This window comes from Pseudonaja textilis, chromosome 4 (genome assembly GCF_049901715.1).
Source record: "Pseudonaja textilis isolate UNSWEBS1 chromosome 4, rPseTex1.2, whole genome shotgun sequence".
Classification (NCBI taxonomy): Eukaryota; Metazoa; Chordata; class Lepidosauria; order Squamata; family Elapidae; genus Pseudonaja; species Pseudonaja textilis.
This window is the reverse complement of record NC_141993.1, coordinates 34,993,648-35,011,691: the sequence shown is the minus strand read 5'-3', so window position 1 is coordinate 35,011,691 and position 18,044 is coordinate 34,993,648. Positions and strand designations below refer to the sequence as shown.

The following is an 18,044-nucleotide window of genomic DNA, read 5'->3' as shown; positions in this document are numbered from 1 at the left end:
AGAGTCCTTCTAGTGATATGATTGCAATTTGAGCACCTTGCAACCAGAATGTATTTACATTGGTTGCAGCATCCCAGGGTCATGTGAAACATTCTCAAGGGGTTTCCAACAGACAAAGTCAAAGTGGGGGAAGAAGGTGGATTTGCTTAACTATCACATGATTCAAATAAAGACCCCAGTAAATAAAACTGTAAAATTAGCCATGACTCATTACATTCCTTAGTGACTGGAGTTGTGGTCCCAATGGTGCTTGTGCATCAAAGACTAGTTGTCATGTTCAACAATTAAAATTACATGTCATCTATAAAAACTATAAAATCTTTATAAAACTATAAAAGTTAATGGAAACCATTATATATAATGGTTAAAATATATATTATCTCCCTTTAATATGGGAAACTAGAATGTGCCCTGCTCAAAAAAATAAAGGGCACACAAAAATAAGACATCCTAGATCTGAATGAATGAAATATTCTCATTAAATACTTTGTTCATTACATAGTTGAATGTGCTGACAACAAAATCACACAAAAATTATCAATGGAAATCAAATTTAGCAACCCATGGAGGTCTGGATTTGGAGTTACACTCAAAATTAAAAGTGGAATAAAACATTATAGGCTGATCCAACTTTGATGTGATGTCCTTAAAACAAGTCAAAATGAGGCTCAGTAGTGTGTGTGGCCTCCACATGCCTGTATGACCTCCCTACTACACCTGGGCATGCTCCTGATGAGGTGGTGGATGGTCTCCTCCCACACCTGGACTAAAGCATCCCCCAACTCCTGGACAGTCTGTGGTGCAACGTGGTGTTGGTGGATGGAGCAAGACATGATGTCCCAGATGTGCTCAATTGGATTCAGGTCTGGGGAACAGGAGGACCAGTCCATAGCATCAATGCCTTCGTCTTGCAGGAACTGCTGACACACTCCAGCCACATGAGGTCTCGCGTTGTCGTGCATTAGGAGGGACCCAGGGCCAACCACACCAGCATATGGTCTCACAAGCGGTCTGAGGATCTCATCTCGGTACCTAATGGCAGTCAGGCTACCTCTGGCGAGCACATGGAGGGCTGTGCGGCCCCCTAAAGAAATGCCACCCCACACCATTACTGACCCACTACCAAACCGGTCATGCTGGAGGATGTTGCAGGCAGCAGAACGTTCTCCATGCGTCTCCAGACCCTGTCACGGCTGTCAGATGTGCTCAGTGTGAACCTGCTTTCATCTGTGAAGAGCATAGGGTGCCAGTGGCAAATTTGCCAATCTTGGTGTTCTCTGGCAAATGCCAAACGTCCTGCACGGTGTTGGGCTGTAAGCACAACCCCCACCTGTGGATGTCAGGCCCTCATACCACCCTCATGGAGTCTGTTCCTGACCGTTTGAGCAGCCACATGCACATTTGTGGCCCGCTGGAGGTCATTTTGCAGGGCTCTGGCAGTGCTCCTCCTGTCCCTCCTTGCACAAAGGTGGAGGTAGCGATCCTGATGCTGGGTTGTTGCCCTCCTACGGCCTCCTCCATGTGTCCTGATGTACTGGCCTGTCTCCTGGTAGCGCCTCCATGCTCTGGACACTACGCTGACAGACACAGCAAACCTTCTTGTCACAGCTCACATTGATGTGCCATCCTAGATGAGCTGCACTATCTGACCACTTGTGTGAGTTGTAGACTCCGTCTCATGCTACCACTAGAGTAAAAGCACCACCAGCATTCAAAAGTGACCAAACCATCAGCCAGAAAGCATAGGAACCGAGAAGTGGTCTGTGGTCACCACCTGCAGAACCACTCCTTTATTGGGGATGTCTTGCTTCCTGCCTATGCTTTCTACCTGTTGTCTATTCCATTTGCACAACAGCATGTGAAATTGATTGTCAATCAGTGTTGCTACCTAAGTGGACCGTTTGATTTCATAGAAGTGTGACTGACTTGGAGTTACATTATGTTGTTTAAGTGTTCCCTTTATTTTTTTGAGCAGTGTATTTCATTATTTTATTTGGCCTTCTCCTTTGGTATTTTATTTCATTCATTAGTCATGTTGATTTAAACTAGTTCATCCTGCTTACATCAGACCCTCCATTTTCCTCTTTAAACGATAAGCAAAAATCTCATACTAGCTATGGCCAATAATAACAGGATCCTGGAGCCTTATTTATATCTTATTTGTTCACAAAATAATTTCTGAGTCACCTTTCAACCCAGTAAGTACCTGGAAGATGATTTACAAGTTAAAACTTGAACAAGGCCATTCTACCCACAGAATGGAAAGCTTTGATAATGCAGTCTCTGAACTATCCCAACCTCTGCCAACCTCTGCCAACAGGAAAAGAGGTTTCTTCATTTATTTAATTCTATGTTCTCTTTTTAAGTCATCCCTCTGTACAATAAGCTGGCATAACTGCATCACTGAATTGCACTGATTTTATTTATGAATATACACACCATGTTTTGTAAGCTTTAGAAAGCCAAGGATATTTTTAAGAAGTACGAAAATATAAGATAAAAAAACCCAGCATTTTGAACTGTGTGAAAACAACTGTTAGCCCGTAAAATGAAGACAAGATAAGCTTATAATATAACAAAGCAAGAGCTAAAAAGCAAACCAATGATTGCATTTTGCACTAGCCCAAGTTCTAAACATGCTTCGAGGGTGAATTGCAGCAATTACCGTATTTTTCAGACTATAAAATGCACTGGACTATAAGATGCACCTTGGTTTAAAGGAAAATAAGAAAAAAATTGGTTTTTTTGCCCTGCGCATCCCGTTTTTGCCCTCTCCAGCATCCAGAAGCACTCTGCAGCAAGCCTCCAGAGGCCTCTGTGGGTCCTGTTTTTGGCCTTCCCAATGACGGGGAGAGCCAAAATGGGACTCGCAGAGGCTTTGCGAGGCCAAAATCGGGCACATTTTGGCCTGCAGAGTACTTCTGGACACCAGGGAGGCTGAAAATGGGATGTACTGAGGCTTTGGGAGGGCAAAAAAGGGACATGTGGAGGTTGTGTGAGGCCAAAAATGGGCCCATATTCGCTCTATAAGAATGCACAGACATTTCCACCCACTTGAGGGGGGGGGAGTGCGTCTTATAGTCCAAAAAATACAGTATATATGAAAGCATGGACAATTAATGCTAGCTCTAGCTTCTCCAAAAAAGGAGAATAACTGGTATATAAGCTGAAGCTGGGCACAAGTGCTATGCAATCATATCTACAATGAACTGATCCCCCAATTAAAAACAACTTCTCACCAATGGAATGCCTGTCTTCTTTAGACTGAGCACCAACATTAGTCAACTAAAGTAAATATAAATATTAATACACCGGTGAGATTCTTAAAATTCTGAATGTTAATGCTCCCAGCAGGTTCATATACAAACTTATAGAAGATAAGAAAACTGTCATCTTGGTGGCAATAGACTAAGAACCATGCAATTTTTCTGTTATACAAATATTATCTTAAATGGGAGCAAGCTTAAAACTAAAACTAAGCAAAGCTGAACAAGAAGAAAAAGAAACAGGGAAATCTTTGGAACGTTGTACCTTTTGGAGATGAGGCTTGCTAGTCTTCCAGAATAGTGTGAAGACCTGTTCTGCTAATTAACATAGGGCTCTACAAGTGCTATGCAGCCATGAGATGGTTGGTGGATTGAGAGTGCTCCCTCCACTTCTTTAACTTAACATGTTAATTTTTAACTTTGTTCTTAATTCTGTTTTCTAATTTATGCTTTTTACACAATTGTTTGTTACGATAAACTGCCCAGAGTTATTTAGGTGAGATGGGTGGTTTAGAAATTTGATAAACTAGTAAAAACATCCATAATTGTTTCAGTCATTTCAAGTGCTTCCTTTGGGTAAATACACTATAAACCTTATGAATTATGTTTGCTGAAGACACAAAAATAAGTTAAAAGCATAATGATTTATCCTTCTGTACTGTTCTCCTCCATGATCATCATCTTTATAAGAACTTACAGAAATAATTTACGGCAGTATATCACATAATTATGGGCTTTAAATGTTTTGAAATATGGGTATGCTTTTGAGCATGGCATATAAAAATGAGGGTATTTTTAGCCTATGTTTTATCTCACATCTGTTGAGCACTGGCATCCAATTCATCAAGCATTAATTTACATCATGTCAATAGCATACATGATGGAAACCAGTGGCCTTCACATTGTTCCTTCTATTTATTTACAACAAGCAGCATCTCACTAAGGAATATGTTGAGCTGCAGCAGTAAAAGATGTCTAAAATACAAGGATTTCTTTCTTGTTTGGTGCATTTAAAAATAAGAAAAGACATCTCAGTAGTGCGTTAGCAACCAAAAGGAATAAGAGCATAATTTTTATCTTTTTAGAATACAAGCAGTCCTCAACAATGACTAGTCCAATAAAGGAGAATATTTCTGGCTCAGGGTTGAAATGAGGGGTCCTTGATGCTCTCTAAGCTTGGTTACTTTCGTAGCCCAGTTGCTTTCTTGCAGACATTTCATTACCCAAGCCAGGTAATCATCAGTGCTAGTAAGGAATGAGGTTTGCTCTCAAATTCATATTCTAGCGCTTGCCCTGTTGGTGTTAGTGCGAGTGGTTTTAGAGATTCTTTGGTTGCGCTGTTTACTATTAGCTTGTTTGGCAGTTCCTTGATTAGGATATTGATTGAACTCGTTGTTTAGCAATTGTCTGAAGTTATGACAGACTTTAAAAATGCTATTTACAATCTGTCCTCAAAGTTATGATTGCCGTACCAGCCTGTGGTCACATGATCACATTTCAGGCACTTTGCAACTGGTTCACATTTGTGACTAGTTACAGTGCCCCATGGCCACATGACTGAGATCTGTGACTTTTTGCTTGGTTTCCACCCATTAGATATGCTGGGTTCACTTAATAATCATGAGTGTAAGTACCTATAAAGCACACAGTATTGTGTATAACTTTCATGCAAATGGAAATCATTTGGACAGTTTTTCCAAAATTACCTACTTTTCAAACAGAAAAAGTTTGTAATTGTGATACTTCATATTTTCATTCTTTAATTGAAAACAAATATAGGAGTTGTAATGTAATCTTGTGTTTTACATTTTATTTATGACTAAATTGAGTTGTTCAAAGTTGCCAAAAATGGAGCCAAATGGAGTTGCTGAGAAGCAACTCTAAAGAGGTAGAATGTTATGGGAACTTTGATATTCACAGCACTACAAATCTTTTTAAAATGGAAACCTTAAACTGCTTCTCCCTGCCCAATTCAAATTAACCATGCTCACCACAGCACAGAAACTTGACTGGTAATTGGAGAAGAAAAGGTGAAAGCTCAAGTATAGTATTTTTCAGTCTTGGCAGCTTGAATATGCATGGTTTTCAACTCCCAAATTCCCCCACCAGTCTTCCCAGTCTAAAACTTATTTATATTTAGAAAATTTATATTGCTGCCTATTTGTACATGGTGACTCAAAGCGGCTTGCACAAATATAAAAATCTCATATAAAAAACAATAAAACTAATAAAAGAATCAGGAGAGGTGATACATGTGCACATCAAGGGCTGCACAAAACCATGCGAGCCACTGCATTTTGCACCAACTAGAGCTTCCTGATGCTCTTCAAGGGCAGCCCCATGTAGGGTGTGTTGCAATAGTCAAGACAGGAAGTAGTTAGGGCATAAGTAGGGATTGTTGGTCCAGGAAAGGACGTAACTGGCGCACAACCCATAGTTGCGCATAGGCCCTCTTGGTGACGACCACTATCTGTTCTTCAAGCAGGAGTCACAAGTCCCAGATTACACATAGGGTCTGTTTGGAGTCATACCACCCCATTCAAGACCAAAGGTGGCAATTTTCCCTGGGCCAAAGAACCCCAAACCCAGACCCCTTGGTCTTGCCAGGGTTTAGTTTCAGTCCGCTGGCTCCCCATCCAGCCCCTAACAGTTCCAGGTACTGCAAGAAGGAAGACACAGCATTACTTAACTCACCATGAGCTGAGACATACAGCTTAGTATCATCAGCATATTGAGTCCATAGTGATAGATGAATTCACCCAGTTGAACAGGAGTGGAAACAGTACCTGCAAAGCAGTGCGTGAGGACTGAATCTCTCCTCCTCTATCAACACTGACTGAGAGTAGCCTCAGAGGAAGGAAGTGAACCAGGATAGCAATTATAACCCCCAGCTCCTTTTGGAACCCATCAGGGTCCATTAGTTGATGGGGGTGGACCAATCTAATCGGTCCTACCTCCCTGCGGGGGCAGGGTATACAGCTCTTGAAAAACTCACTGCCACCAGACTGTAATCCGACCATGACAGGAGGACCAAGGACAAGTCCACCAATTTCAGGTCACACAGGCATGCTTCAACAAGAACACCAAATCAGGTGTCTGACCATTTTTTCCTAGTCAGGATCTGGATGACCTGGGACAGGCCCATGGAAGTTCATGGTTTCCATGAAATCTTGGGCTACCTCTGAGCCCACCCTCAAGGATAGCAGATTGACGTCCCCCAGAACTATAAGCCTGGGGAATTCCACCATCAGCCCCATGGTGTGGTCCAGGAGCCTGAGTAGGGATGCTGCCACATAGCAGGGAGGCTGATACAGTAGCAGCAATCTCACATGATCCCTTGAGCCCAACCTAAGAAAAAGGGTCTCACAGCCAACCACACACTTGCCTCTCACCCAACTTTCCCTTCCAGCCCCAGAATTCCCCGAGCAGCCTTCCCAGGCCAAATTACAGAACACTGCAAAAAGTAATCAGAGGAGTAGCCAGAAGGCCTGCTATGCTGCACTAGATATTGTAGCAGCCGTGTGGTCCTATGATGTCTCCTGAAGTTCATACAGTTCCAAGCTCCCATTCTCCAATTAAACCTCAAAAAATCCCAACGGCAGCCTGCCACTCTCCACAGCATTGGTGACCACATGAGTAGGCCCAGCTGTTGACAAAGGCCAGTGAAGCTTGTTTCTTCTGTCATCTCCACCTCCCTCAGAAAATCCATGCCATCATTCAGAGCTGCAGCAGCTGGCTCTTGGGCTCTCAAACCAGAGTTTAGCTCCAGCTGATTACTGCACATTGAAGACAGTTCAAAGAGATCCAGGGGAATCCAGGAGGAGTCCAGGGAAACCACACAATCATAAATCATGCTCTGCTCTGTCTCGCCTTCTAGCTGCCCCTTTCCAACCTCTCTACTCTGATTCAAGCTCTCGGCCTTTCTGCTTCTCCACCTCTTCTTCTATGTGTTGGGTCAAAGGTCATACTGGTCAGGAATTCCAAGAAATAATATCCTATATATCTACTAGAAGACATGCTGGCTAACTAGCACATTCCAGTTGTTGGACCTAAGACCTATAATGGAATTTAGAACTTATATTTTCTTGTGTAATCAGATATTTGGAAAATAAAACAAGTTACAAACTTCTCTTTATACCTTCCCTGTCTACTGCTACTGCTTACCAATCGTCGTCATCATCATCATCATCATCATTTTAGCCACTGTCTATTGACTGCAAGATGAAGGCCTCTTCCAGATGTTCCCAACTAGTATGGTCCTAAGCTTTCTTTTGCCAATTGGGCCTGCAATACTTGTTGATCCATCTATCTCTATTTCTACCAATAGACAACTAAATACAGGGAAAATCAAAATTAAAAGAGATAGTTCCATCCCCCCTCAAAAAACTTGGATCCTTTCAGGAATTTTTCAGAAATACAAGTGCTTCATTGATATAAAACTGAAGAACACTTTAACTGTCATATATTCTGTGTAGTTGAGCATAATCTTTGGTTGGCCTTTGTTATTCAACTGCTACCAATGCTGTTTTTCCTGATGAATCTAAATGTTTGGAGAGAATTGCTTTCTTTTTTTCTTTTGTGAAAATCTTTTCCAACATGCCTAAGCGTGGTTGGATAAATGTTCTGGAAAACATCTGCTCTGAATTTTCACCGAATAGAAAACATATTATTTAAAGGAAAAAAAATAAACCCATCACTGAAGAATCTATACCGAAGAAGAGCAGGTGGCAGTCACGGCTAGGAGGACCTTTGCTCAACTTCATATTGTATGCCAATTGGGCCCATTCCTAGATTAAGGAGTATCACTCATGGTCAATCATGCCCTGGTCACCCTCTGGTTGTATTACTGTTATGTGCTTCACATGGGCAACAGGCTCTACATGTCCTTGAAATGTATCTGGAATCTTCATCTGGTCCAAAATGCAGAAGCACAGGCAGTTATGTTTCCAGAAGAACACATGTTATACCTCTGCTTCACGAGCTGCATTGGATCTGTTTCTGAGTCCAAAGCAAGGTGCTGTTTTTGACCTTTAAAGTCCTACATGACACAGGATTGAGTTATCTGAGGGATTGCCTCTCCTGATTACATCTGTCCATCAGTGGTGGGATTCAAAATTGTTTACTATTTTGGGCATAGTGTGGGCATGGCTTGGTGGGCATAGTGTGGCTTGGTGGGCGTAGCAGGAGGATACTGCAAAATCCCCATTCTCTCCCCACCCCACTAACCTGCATCTAGCAGTACTGTTTATTTTCTTCTGAATATAAATATATCTATATAATATTCTGAATATATCTTCTTATAAAACTCATAAAATATAAAATGTAAATATAAATTATATATGTCATTATACTGTAGTGTCTTACCTTTACAAATTAATTGAATAAGTAAATATGGGTAAACAGTGATAGGAAAATCCCAGCTACATGTCATCAAATATATAAGAAAAACTTCTCTGACTAAATGTGCTTCTATTATTTTACTTTTTTAATTTCAAACAGTCAGGATTTCATGAAATGTTGCATACTAATTTTTTCTCTTTTTCAATAAGCGAAGAGATTAAATGTTTTTAAGATCAGCATTACTTTTATGCAACATCAAATTAGCAATTATTTAGTTCCACAAGGTATTTTTATTTCTATGATAATCTATTTTTTTCCTAAATGCTATTATTCACCTCTTGTCCAGATCTGATCTATTTTAACCCACAACTGAGATGGGACTGATGAGTTTTCCTGATTATTTCTCACATTTCCTTGAAATCATTCTTTCAGATGATTCAGTTAAAGATTTAAGTCAGATATTGGCTGTACTCTAACTAAAGCTAAATAAGCCCATAATTTCCATTTGGAAATGATGTCTTGCTTTCCCCCACCCCATTAAACTAGGCATCAATCATTCAAGCAAAGAATGACTCAAGAAATGAGAACTTCTAGCCCTCCTCATGCTGCTTTATAGAGGTGCTCTTTCAAAAGTTGGTATTTGCCTCAGAAACAGCTGGGGAGCTACTGCAAGCGCTAGTGCAACTTTTCTTGCTGCAATTGACTGCTAGTTACTCTGAGTATTATATTTAATGAAATTTCAGGTTTCATATTTGAGTGGCGGTTTATTAAACAGGTTTCTAATAACGTTTATTAGATGAATATTAAAAAAGGGTAACTGCCAAACCATCAAACTAGTTACATTGGTAAGTTTTATGAAAGGTTGGATGAAATATTGATACCAGAGGAAAATAAAAAAGGAAAAAAATATCTCATGTCCATGAGTCAAGAGCTACTAACCCAAGACATATGTATAATTGTTCTTGCTCAGTTTGCAGCAATACATTTCTTAATCCTTTTCCAGCAAAGCTAAGACTCAGAAAAAAATTTACTTTCTTGAAGCCAACAAATATTTACCTCAACATATCTAAAAACTAAAAATATTCTTAATACTTTTAAGGATTGTGGGCTGTTGTGGACTGTTTAAACATTCACTGAAAATGCAGCACAATACACATTTTGAGCACTTTTTGAGATATTTATGTGAAATATTAAATGTTGCAGCATATGCAAACTTATAACTCATCAAGTAAGCTTTCTTTCAAATTAAAAAAAGATATGATTGAAAGATACCCAGCATCTTTTTCATTTAACATATAGCTAGGACAATAAGAAAGATAATATAAATAGACCATTTATACAGACCGCTTTCTATATAAAGTACAATATACAATGTTGTATTTGTTCCTTGCTCTCCATGATCATGTTTCAACAACAGCTGCAAGCAATGATTGTGGTGAATGAGAAAGGAAAAATATTAAAACATTAAAGATAGAAAAAAATATTTGTCTTGCTGTAAACCTAAAAGGTAAATGACTGCAGAGCACTATTCACAAGGCATTGACTTGATTATAAATCCTAAAAAGAAGTAGTTTTTTCAAAAATAGGAAATCCCACAGCATTTTATTAATGATTTAAATGCAAATTTGTTCTGTTAGCTCAGATTTTAGAAAAGCCTTTATGTATTGTAAATAAAGATGGAAAGTATGATACATAGTTTTTTGTAATTTTTGAATAAAGCTACAGCATGAGAGAATGAAACAGGAATATTATAAAAAGGCACCAGTATTCCTAAGACAAAGATTTTTTTTATAGTGCCAGGCCTGCCTAGCTTCTCCTTCAGGCAAGTTGGCAAGACTTTCAGAATCAAAGAATAGTTTTCCCATGGCTTATGCAGTAAGAATTCACCATGAGTCACCATTCTCAATTTTTTTCAGTTTATAACCTAAGAGGCAGAATGATGTAGACAGCAGTCTGTCTCAAACTTCCTCAGCCCAGTTCTTTCCCCAGAACTCTGTGGTTGCACTCTAGCACATTGGGAGAGACCTTGGGTTTGAGAAAAGTTGGCCTATCGAACTACTATTCAATTTACACAATATGGTCTTCAAGACCATCGCTGTTTATTCAATGGACTAACCAGATTTAGTAGTGCCTACATTTTCTGCATCTGCTGAAAGCCAAATGGACAATTAGTTCTAAAGACCCTACTTCTCTTGACCAAGAAAGAAAGAAAGCTAGCCAAGTTCCCGCCCTGTTTCAAAGAAGTCCCATAAGGCACTTTATTTCTTCAGTTTCTAATCCAAAACCAAAGTTGAAAGGATGTATTTGTCTCAATCTTCTGTGCAAACAAGAACATAATTATCTAATCAGAAATAGCCTAGCAGTTTGAAATTCACTGCGGCAGTCAGCAGTGAACCTATCTGAGCAAGTTTCAACAATGACTTGGCTGGTTAATCTGGGCCAGTTAAAAGCCAAAATAAAAAGTACTGGGAAAAATGCCTAAAATTACAAAGAAAACAAAAATAGTGCCAATTGGATTTGATCTTCTTGATTGGGCATAACAAAGACAATTGCACAGGGGGAGCTATGGTCAGTAAGAAGATTAGTTTGCGTTAGAAACAGGTTATCATAGCAAACAGGTTATTGTAGCAAACAAGATCAGCAATAACATAACTAAGCCTTGCCCAATGGGGTGCCCCCTAAAGAAGTTGGTCTACAGTTCCAAACATGATACAGCTTTTTGGTTGGAAAGATCTTATTAACCCTTTTTAGGCTGTATTGTTAATATTTGAACTATTATTCTTTTCTTGAACCTGAAACCTAGGTCTTTAAAGACAAGTGCACAAACCATCTTCCATCCAACCAATACATATACCATATACATTTTGTTCAGGCAACTTCCATTTCTGGAAATCTTGAAAAATGACTCCCTCAATAAAATTGTTCAATCCCATTAATTCTAATCAAGTTAATGCCTATGAATGGGGGGAACAGATGCTCTGCTGGGAAAGCACCGGTTTTTGTGATAGAATAGTTTGCTTCAAAGTCTATCTAACATTTTAATTAGTACTAGAAATCATAGTTCAATCATATAAGAAACAAAAGACTACAATACAGGGCTAAACTTTCAAAAAACATCTTATCCTTCAAGAGCAACCAGCAACACTTCAAACCATCATAAATTTCAATATATTTCTCTAGTCAAATGGATGGTGGTTTAGATGCCAGCACAGTATCTCACTGTTGGCAGCAGCACAAGGCTACTAGTTAAACAATGACTGCTCTGCTACCTTTTAAAGACTAGGAATTGGTTTTCTATTTGACCTAATATATTACAGTACGCATAAGTGATGGAATAACAGTTTCAGAACAAAGGATATCTTTGAAATACCCCACATCACAAAAAAATAATAATCTTGGAATATGTGAAGAATTATAAGTAATTTTATTACATATTCTATGAGTAAATAAAATTTGATTACTAAGAACCACAAGATCAAAGTTTGAATGTACCAGATGTGCCAATTAACAGTTTTATATATAGACTATGTTCTCTATCTATCATCCCAATTATCTGATTTAGACTGGAGAGAAGATAGATGATTTATCAGATACCACAATACTTGTGATACGTCAAAGGTCACAAAAGTTTTTGACATGCAGAACAGCCAGTTGGAAATTTACACAGAAAACATATCAGCTGAGTGCTGTGTTATGTAATATAAAGCAGAACTGAAGTTAACCATATGAAGTTCAAAGAGAAACATATATAAAATTAGGAAATGGGGGTTTTTTTGCTTGCTTTTAAAAGAAAGAGAAACGTAATCTTCAAAACGAAGCAATGAACATCTATTTCAAACTCCATACTAATTGTTCCTTTGTAATATTTATTCATATCATATCAGAGTTGGGTGGCAAGAGGCAGCAATACTCACCCATCATTCCACATGAGAAGAGTGTGGATCCTTGACTCATCTTCTTTGGAGTGTGCTGAAAACAAACATAAGACCTAATCACACATTTTTACGAATTATGCTGAAATCCAGGCCATGCATTGTAACATCTTCACTGTCCTAATAGCAGACTAGTTGTAAATTCCAGTATACAAGAAAAGCTGAAGTGACAATGACAATCCTGAAACACCTTGTTTTACAATTTTGTAGTTTTTACTCATGGTAATGGTTCTCCCTTGAACAATATTCAAAACTGCACAAAAGGCTAATCTAAGAAAAATATTAAGTTATAAATCTGTCAACATAGTAATAGAAGATATAAGATTTGTTCCACTTCGTTTTTCTTTAGAATTATTATTGCTTATTTAAAGAAATAATATTTTAAATTGTTTTTTTTAAGTATACTATTTCCAAAACATTTCTAAATTGATTTCATAGAGCTGATCTTGTTCTTAGTTGACAAAGTTGAAGCAATAAAAATCAAAATTACTCCACAGAGAATGAAAAATAATCTAAATTGTTTTGTTGTAAATCTTTTAAACTATTCATTTACTATGCCAATATTGTCACCATTGGGCCTTTTATCTAAAAAATGAAAAACTGAGACAGTGTAGGAATCAATAAGAGAAATTTATCCAGTGACTGCAATAATGGTTCTAAAGTTTAACTAGCTGGCACAGTTTTTAATAAATCTTGTGCTCTCCCTTCATATTTTGTTCCTCTTTCCCCCTTCTAAATCATTTAATTTGCCAAAAAAGAGGCAGTTTATTACAGAAGAAAAGACATTTAAATTTATATTATCAACATTGTATTAATGTTGTTAATAAATTTAATCTTTCATTTATTTATTTTTAGGGTTTTTTTACCCTGACTCATGTAACACAATGTATCTATTGAGAAATAAGTTTTATTGAACTAAATAGATCATGTGCTAAGTAAATTCAAGGTTCATACTGTATGCACTAAAAGTTAAGCTGTCGAGCAAATAAGTTCCACTAAATTAAAAATGTAACATTTCCAGGAATGTTGAAGCACTAGAAAAATACTTTCTTTTTCAAGAGAGAGAGAGAGGGAGAGAGAAGTTAGCAGGGGGGAATGAAATATATACAATGTTTATTTCAGCATCCTTTATAGATATAAAGTCACTTTAATTTCATAAAATGCGTAACATATAACTTGGGATCCTCATAAACATATGTTTGTTGTACAAAACGCTAAAGGGGGAGAAGGGGGAAGCAAGGCTCAAAATATATTTATTGCCACATGAGATGTTATTTAATCAACCTCTGTAGCAGTCCCATCCTATATTTACTGACACTCAGCCACATCTGAGTTGCAATTAATGAGGCATGGCTTCGATTACATATGCTAGGACATTATCTAAAACATCTTTCCTTTCTGCTTGATACAAAAGCTGAAATCCTGTCATGCCCATCGGAATCTGATTTGGAGAGGGAGGCCGAGCAGCTGACAGGGAGTGTGAGTGTGACTCCATTGGCTGTGGAAAAAACTGGGGAAGGGCACAGTCCAGCTGGGCATTGCAGGGGAGAGGTAGAACAAAGCAGAAGGAATTTGGAGCCCATACCCTCTTCATCCTAGAGCACGCAGGGAGGAATGGAGAAGGGAGCAACATGAGTTACGTGGCTTACAGGGGAGGAAAGGGCCCTGATTCCTTTTATTAGCTGCAGCTGGAAACACAGTATTTAAACAGGGAAGCTGCGCACAGCAAGTTGTTGGGAGCAAATCATGAATTATCTGGTATCATCAAGGCTTATCCGTGTTCCTGGCGTCTTCCCAACTGTGTGTGTTTTGCTGTGCTTTCAAGTCTGCAATTCCTTCTCCTGCCCTGTCAAGTTAATTACTGCAGCGTGGTTTGTTTGGATTTTTAGTTACAATTTATATGTACTTTGTCTTCAGCTGAATTTTCCCCACTTAAAGGCTGTTCCTGGGAGAGTTTTTCTCTGGCCGAAGGCAACCTGGGCATTGGGGGCAAAGTTAGGGATAATAAAGGGACTCTTCTTGCTTATTTGACTGTGTTGCCTTTGTGCCATGCCCCGGGTCATCACAAATCCTTTTTAGAATAAACTGGGAAGGATGGCTAGATAAAGCAAAAGATTAAAGTTTGGAATCTATGAGAAGATAGATAAAATCCAGGGAAATAAGCAGGACACTTTTGCATCAGGGATACATTTTTCGCTAAGAATATGTTTAGCCATAGAACATAGAATTTTAATTTTAAGTTATTTCTGTCTCTTGCTATTTGAGCATTACACAAGCCGTTGCAGTGCAGTGGTTAGAATGCAGTAATGCAGGCTACTTCTGCTGACTGCCAGTTGCCAGCACATTGAAAAACTGCTATCCTTTAAATTTTATAGTATATTATAAAGAAAAACAACAAAGCAACAACAAAAAGTCTGGGGTTTTCCTATTTTTTTCCCCATTTTTTCTGGCCCTTACTTTAAAAATCTACATTTATCACTTATTCATAAGGCAAAGCTTAGTTCCAAGAACAAGATGAAAATGAGGAAGTGAGACATTTTAAGATAGACATTTATGTCTGTCTTAACTGCAATTTCATTTCATAATTATTAAACTGTTTACCAAAATCAGGAAGTAAAGGAATATGTTATTCATCATTTACAATACTTCTCTTACAATAAGGAAAAAAATATTTTCTCAATTTCCACTCAGATAAATTGATCCATATACTTTGTGAACAGTAAAACGTTTTTCTGTTTATCTACACCTATTTTGCAAAAGTTTCCTTGGTTGCCAGGATCTATTAAATTTACTACTATGTTAAAACATGCAAAACACTTACTATTCATCAAAATATGGTCTCTAAAAAAAAGAAGCCAAATGAAAAATTGGCATTAAATCCCTATTTCGATGCTGAGAATGGGGGGGGGGGGGGTATGTGTATACACAACTACATACAAGAGATTAATTATTATGTGAGAACACAAACAATGAAGGAGACAAAATATACATAGAGTTATTGTGGAATTGAAATTATTTGGTGAAAGGTGAAGTGGATGTCCTCTAGAGATCTAATGATGTTGATTGTGATATTTTGAAAACCAGTCCATATTAATGAATAGTAGAAGTGATTTAAATTTAAAATTTGGGATGTATTTTATTATTTTTAAAATAGGCTGATTTTTTACCACATCAGTTTTAGGGAGTCCCCATTTAATAATGATAATTGGACCAAAATTTTCATGATTAACTAATGTAGTCATGAAGTTAGCTACAGATTACAATCCCAGCAGTCCTCCTTGCCATCATTAAGCAAGGTTTGTGGCTTGTTAAGTGAGGCATTCCATGCAACTTCCTGCCAACTGCCCATAACCAAAGTCATGCAGAAGTAATCAGGAAACTGCTGTTGACTTGCAAGCAGGCCAGCAAGAAGATAAATGGCTACTCTAGGGTAGGGTGCAAAAAGGGTGTGCAAAGGGACACTGCAGTGTGGCAGAGGGTGTGTGAAAATGTGGGGGGAGCCAATGCAACATGAACACAGTGTTTTGAAGGCTTAGAGTCGCTGTTGAGACTTACCCAAGCAACCTGTGGCCTTTCCTATCAGCTTGTCCTCTGACTTGGCTTGGTTGGCACAGAAGGTCACAAATGATGAACATGTGACCTTGGGACGCTGTAACCATCTCGCAAGCAGGTTGCCAAGTGCCCAGAAAATGATCACGTGACTGCAGGGGTGCTATGACAGCTGGAAGCTCAAGGACCAGCTGTAACTATGCATTTGTTACTGGGGTCTACCTGTAACTGTTCTGAAAACCCATCACAGCAGCCTTGGTTTTCTGCAAATCTCTCCTTGCTGCTTTGCACGTGAAGAAATAAATCACAAGGGTCTCTTCATAATTTTTACCATAAATGTCAGTTTCCTGCTTCAGCATAATTAAAAGGAAACATATTACAGTTTGCACATATCTTGTTAACCACTGTATCAAAATTGCAACGTGATCCTAATTAATGTCTTATTTGATAACTAATTATAATTTGAACAAACTATGATTTCTGGCATCTTCCATGTGTAACAGAAACTTTAATTTATTACAACACGGAACATTTGCAGATGAAAAGAAAGACAGGGATGTGGAATGGGTAGCATTTAAGGCAACATTTGTACATGTTTATCTTTTCTCTATTTTTTTTCTTCAATGCCGTAACTCACAGCAGCAAAAATTGCTTTTAGATTTCAATGGTGAAGTTGCAGACTATTCCTTGGGAAGCTTCAGTCACCATAGCTTGCCCCTGCAAGCACCAGCAAGCATTCCAAGGCATCCCAGGACAGTTTTATGAAGACAGTGCTGTGTTCAGAAAGAAGGAAAAAAAGGAGGAAAGTAGAAAAGGTTTGCTGGAAAAGTTGGCTCTGAAAAGAAGACAACAATGGATGAAAGGTTGGTGAAGGGCAGCTGGGCAAACAAAAAAAGGCTGGACTGGGCTGGACTGGGCTGGGCAGCAAATGTATGCTTGTTGGCATTTGCTGGCCAGGGAGCCATGTGGGGCTGGGAGAGAAGGCAGGTGTGTGAATGAATGTTTGCTGGGGTGGGCTGGGGTGCCTGAGGCTTCCCAGGATATAGCAAGCAGCTCTAAAGCCACATAATTCTGGGGCTGCTTGCTGCTCCACAAGGTAGAGTATAGGATGGCCAAATGGGCATAGGTGGGGAGGAAATTGGAAAGGAGGAGGAGATGGAGGTAGTCCAGACCTTATTGAGACTCAGTGTTCAGGGACCAAACCCACAATGGCTTGGAGGTAGTCGCTTAACAATCCATGATTCTTGGTTAATTGCCCAATGGGAAATGCTGGGATTGCTAGTGTAAATCGGTGCCATTATATAATGTCTCATTTTATGACCACATCAATTTATGGCAGCAATCCCAGTCCCAGTTATGGCTGTAAGTTGAGGACTACCTATATGGGCAAGGCAATATCGTTTTCTAAATGTGATATTGGGCATACAATAAAACTCTTCTTGTTCGCTTATTATTATGTTCACATTGGCTTAGAGCCACACAATCAATATAGTTCCACATGCTGCAGTCTAAAATGGGAGCAGAATCCTGTAATCTGAAAGACACAAATGCTAGTGTATAAGCTAAGCCATCTGGGTGACATGAACTCTTACCAGTTCAGTCCTGCATGATAGAGAATCAGCACCTTTGTTTTCCAGAGTTGTAGTAGTTAAGATCATCACCATGGTAACAAAGTCATGAACTCAGGTCCATTCCAGTAGAGGTAAAGGTCACAATTGGCCATATTAGGCAGAATCTCCCATTCAGTGCATTTTTCCAGATGAAAGGATCAATAGCACCAATTCCCATCTGTTTTGCCAACTAGACAGCTTGACAAAAAGTAGTCCAAAATATTCACTTTCTGGAAGGAAAGAGAGAGGAAGGGGGGGAAGATAAAATACAAATACTCTGTAGTTATTCTTCAATTCCACAAATCATTGTACAAACTTTATATCTTTTGTGGGAAGTTTGCCCTTGC

General features: G+C 38.7%; 1 protein-coding gene across 2 annotated transcripts in view; it reads right to left on the bottom strand.

Moving 5' to 3' along the window:
- The window catches only part of FAM53B (family with sequence similarity 53 member B), a 123,922-nt gene that overhangs the window by 72,316 nt on the left and 33,562 nt on the right, over window positions 1-18,044 (bottom strand). For both annotated transcript variants that reach the window (XM_026704935.2, XM_087932558.1), the window contains exons 3-4: window positions 17,680-17,927; window positions 12,521-12,575 (exon numbers count right to left, since the gene is read on the bottom strand). In XM_026704935.2, coding sequence (XP_026560720.1) covers window positions 12,521-12,575; window positions 17,680-17,751 — 127 coding nt within the window. In that variant the 5' untranslated portion in view covers window positions 17,752-17,927. The remainder of the gene's footprint in view (window positions 1-12,520; window positions 12,576-17,679; window positions 17,928-18,044) is intronic.